This window comes from Glycine soja, unplaced genomic scaffold (assembly GCF_004193775.1).
Source record: "Glycine soja cultivar W05 unplaced genomic scaffold, ASM419377v2 tig00000899_1_pilon, whole genome shotgun sequence".
Taxonomy (NCBI): domain Eukaryota; kingdom Viridiplantae; phylum Streptophyta; class Magnoliopsida; order Fabales; family Fabaceae; genus Glycine; species Glycine soja.
The window spans coordinates 1-3449 of record NW_021143590.1 but is presented as its reverse complement, the minus strand read 5'-3'; the positions used below and the strand labels follow the sequence as shown (position 1 = coordinate 3449).

The window sequence follows — 3449 nt, the reverse complement described above, 5'->3', positions numbered from 1 at the left end:
TCTTACAGATTGTTACATTAAGAGAACAGTAGATTATAGATCATAGATTTTAAATATCAACTATCGATAAACTTAGAGAATACTTAATAGATATTGAATGCAAACTGGTTTGTGGTATATTTGGCTATTCTGTACTATTGTTCGTTCCTTTCTTGCTTGCACATGTATGGCTCACGTCTTCCCCTGTTTGCGTTACAAATTGTATTCTACAAATCAAAATAATAAAACAAACAAGAGAATAGAGCCGTTGATCAGGGAGATGGAGTGTTTGAAAAGGTAGATTAATCATATATTACGTACGAACTATAAATTGTTTTACGATCAAAATCATAGATTCATTCGTAGGTTATCCCGAGAAACACGCGAGCAATGTGGTGAGTGCATCATGCAAGCCTCTGCAATTGTCTCTGTTTCTGTCTCTTTCTTCCCTTTTTCGGAAGTCAGCGTCACCGCTTCATCATCGGTGAAATACCCAAAACCAGACACCGCGATCAACTGATTACAACAGTTTCTTCATAGCGAGTTCTGTCTTCAAAATCATTGCTTTATGTTGGTGTCTTTCTGGGTTGGTTGCTTCTTCCACAATGGTAGAGAGAGAGAGAGAGAGAGAAAGAAAGGAAAGAAAGAGTTTGGAGGAAGATAGAGCGACATACTGAGAAGGGGGTCCTACTGCTTAATTTTTTAGGGGCATCAACAGTCTCTGTCCATGATTTTTACTTGGGTTGGGTGGTGCTGCTGTGTCCTCAAATTGACCCATCCAATCACCATCACTGTATTCAGCATCACACTCCTTTCTATCTCACCATTTTGATCAATAAACCAAAGCTTCTCTCTCTCTCTTTGGTCCTTTTTCCATCACTAGGAGGATTTCAAATTGGTCATTGAGGGTGGCTCAAAAGCTCTGCTTCTGGTCAAACGGGACAAAGTGGATCTCACTCATATGAAGAGACTTTCAACTGTGAGTGAGTTTGTGTTTGCTTATTGGCTTATTGCTTTTTTATTCCCTCTACCTTTGCCCTTGAGTGGTCTCAATCCAATGTTGCTTTTTGGTTTCCACTGTCAAGCTTAGTGTTGTAGTGGGTGGAGTAGTAAGATCTAAAACAAAATTTTGTACACAGATCAAGAACACCATTCATGGGATTCTCCGCTGTCTAATTTAATTTGTGTTACTTGTTATCACTCATGCTTGAAGAAGTGGTCAATGTGAACTGATTGGTCTTTGGTTTTCTACTTTTCTATGTTGCTTTCCTGGTATTTTAAAATATCTTCTTTGTTTATTTAACTATTTGATGAAATGTAGCTGATCTAAGTAGATTATCAACTCATCAATTCGAAATTCTTCAATCAGTCTTCTATAATTCTGTAATTTCATAATATTGATGCTTGCTAAGATACTGCTCTTGTTTCAGTTGCTTATGGTTTTATAAAAAATGATATTTTCCACTATGAGAAGACGTCTAACCGATGGTGGCACTTTTCTCTTGCAGTTGGTGGATGGGTTTTTGGTTCTTGCATTGTTCAGTTGTAGCACATGGACAGTGTGGAGCAGCTCATGCTGCAATCAGATAAACTCGTACGAAGTCCGGCCTCACAGTGTCAGTATTACTGAATTTGGAGCTGTTGGCGATGGGATCACTCTCAACACAATAGCATTTCAGAATGCCATCTTCTACCTAAATTCATTTGCGGACAAAGGTGGAGCCAAGCTTTTCGTCCCGGCTGGCCGGTGGTTAACAGGAAGCTTTGATCTCATCAGTCATCTAACTTTGTGGTTGGACAACGATGCAGTAATTCTTGGATCAATGGTAATCTGCTCATTGTAAATAATATGGTGAAATGCAAGGAAAAGGAAATTTAGCATATCTGCCAAATGTGTGTTTGCTTTGCTGGTTTGCCTGCGATGTGATTATGACATAATTTGATGTCAGTTTCAGCATAGACACAATTATGTGTATTAATCAATTTGGCAGTGTTTTACTGTAGTTAATTAACAATAGGTACTTCCTGAGCTACATATGTGTTTAATTTAGGATGCAAGATTTTTCTTATTATTTAATTTTTGGCTTAAAAAATCTATTTATGTTTGTATTTTATACACTGGTAGTTTAATCTGTTGACCTTGCTGTCTCAATTATGATATGTAGCATGTGACATAAATGCCATATCATGCTTGTTACAGAACTCTGACGACTGGCCAGTTGTGGATCCTCTACCATCATATGGTCATGGAAGGGAGTTGCCGGGTGGAAGGCATAGAAGCCTCATTTATGGACGCAATTTAACTGATGTTGTCATAACAGGTTGGTAATATTCAATGAGGAATTATCTTCTATTCATATATTTCAATCACACCCATATTCTGACACCCTTTTTCACCTGTCTCTACCTCTTCTTTCCATACTGCATCACCTATCACATTTATTATTTTTTCTCCTTTCTTCCTGTCTCTCTCTTCCCTCCCAAGGTGTATGCACCTGCAATGGGTGTGAAAAAAAAAATCTTTGTTGAATTTCAATTTATTAACGCCATTGGGTATCCCAATGAAGGTAACAATGGAACTATAGATGGTCAAGGGAGTATCTGGTGGAACAATTTTTGGAACAAAACACTGAATTATACACGTCCTCATTTGGTTGAGTTGATGAATTCAACTGGGGTTCTCATTTCAAATGTAACTTTCATGAATTCACCATTTTGGACTATTCACCCTGTATACTGCAGGTTTGTTCCCTTAAGAAGGATTGAATTTATCCATACTTATTTGCTGAACTTCATGCACTTAAATTACCGTTTTAAAATTATGCAATAGTGAAGCTTTCATGACTAGGGGGAGATCTGAAACTGTTTTTTCTGGATGAACAGCCATGTAACAATTCAGAACGTCACAATCATTGCTCCTCTTAGTTCACCAAATACAGATGGCATTAATCCAGGTGAGGTTTCTCCCTTAAGCTGAAAAGTCATACCCTGTGTAATCAACAATGCATATCTATTCTAGATTAATTTTCAACAATCCAATGTTTTCATGATTTGTTTTAAAGGGAAATTTTCATCTGGACCAAAGGAGGTCTAATTTCTAAAAAAGTGGTGCAATACATTCATCACCTAGTGGGATTAGGCTATCGTTGTTATTGTGTTGGTAGTGGTGCCTATATTCATAGAAATAAAGCTATATGTATCTCCTACTGTAGTTGCGTTTTTTCTTGTCTGGGTTAACTTCTGTGCCCTCTACTTGACACTTGAAACTGCACCAATGTCCTTCACAATTTTCTTTCAAAACATTAATCATATTCTCACATATACCTCCTAATTGTGTCCAGATTCTTCAGACAATGTATGCATTGAAGACTGTTATATAAGCACCGGTGATGATTTAATTTCCATCAAAAGTGGATGGGATGGATATGGCATTTCATTTGGTCGACCCAGTACAAATATTAACATCCGCA

The 3449-nt window shown here is 37.5% G+C and overlaps 1 protein-coding gene across 1 annotated transcript; it reads left to right on the top strand.

Annotated features, from left to right (window-relative positions):
• Positions 1–201: 201 nt before the first annotated feature.
• Positions 202–3445, top strand: LOC114404149 (probable polygalacturonase; the record flags this gene model as incomplete). The annotated part of the gene is made up of 6 exons (XM_028367252.1): positions 202–958; positions 1488–1805; positions 2180–2300; positions 2547–2721; positions 2863–2933; positions 3321–3445. Coding segments are annotated over exons 1-6 (828 nt in total), but the record flags the coding sequence as incomplete, so codon positions are not given.
• Between the last annotated feature and the right edge of the window lie 4 nt (positions 3446–3449).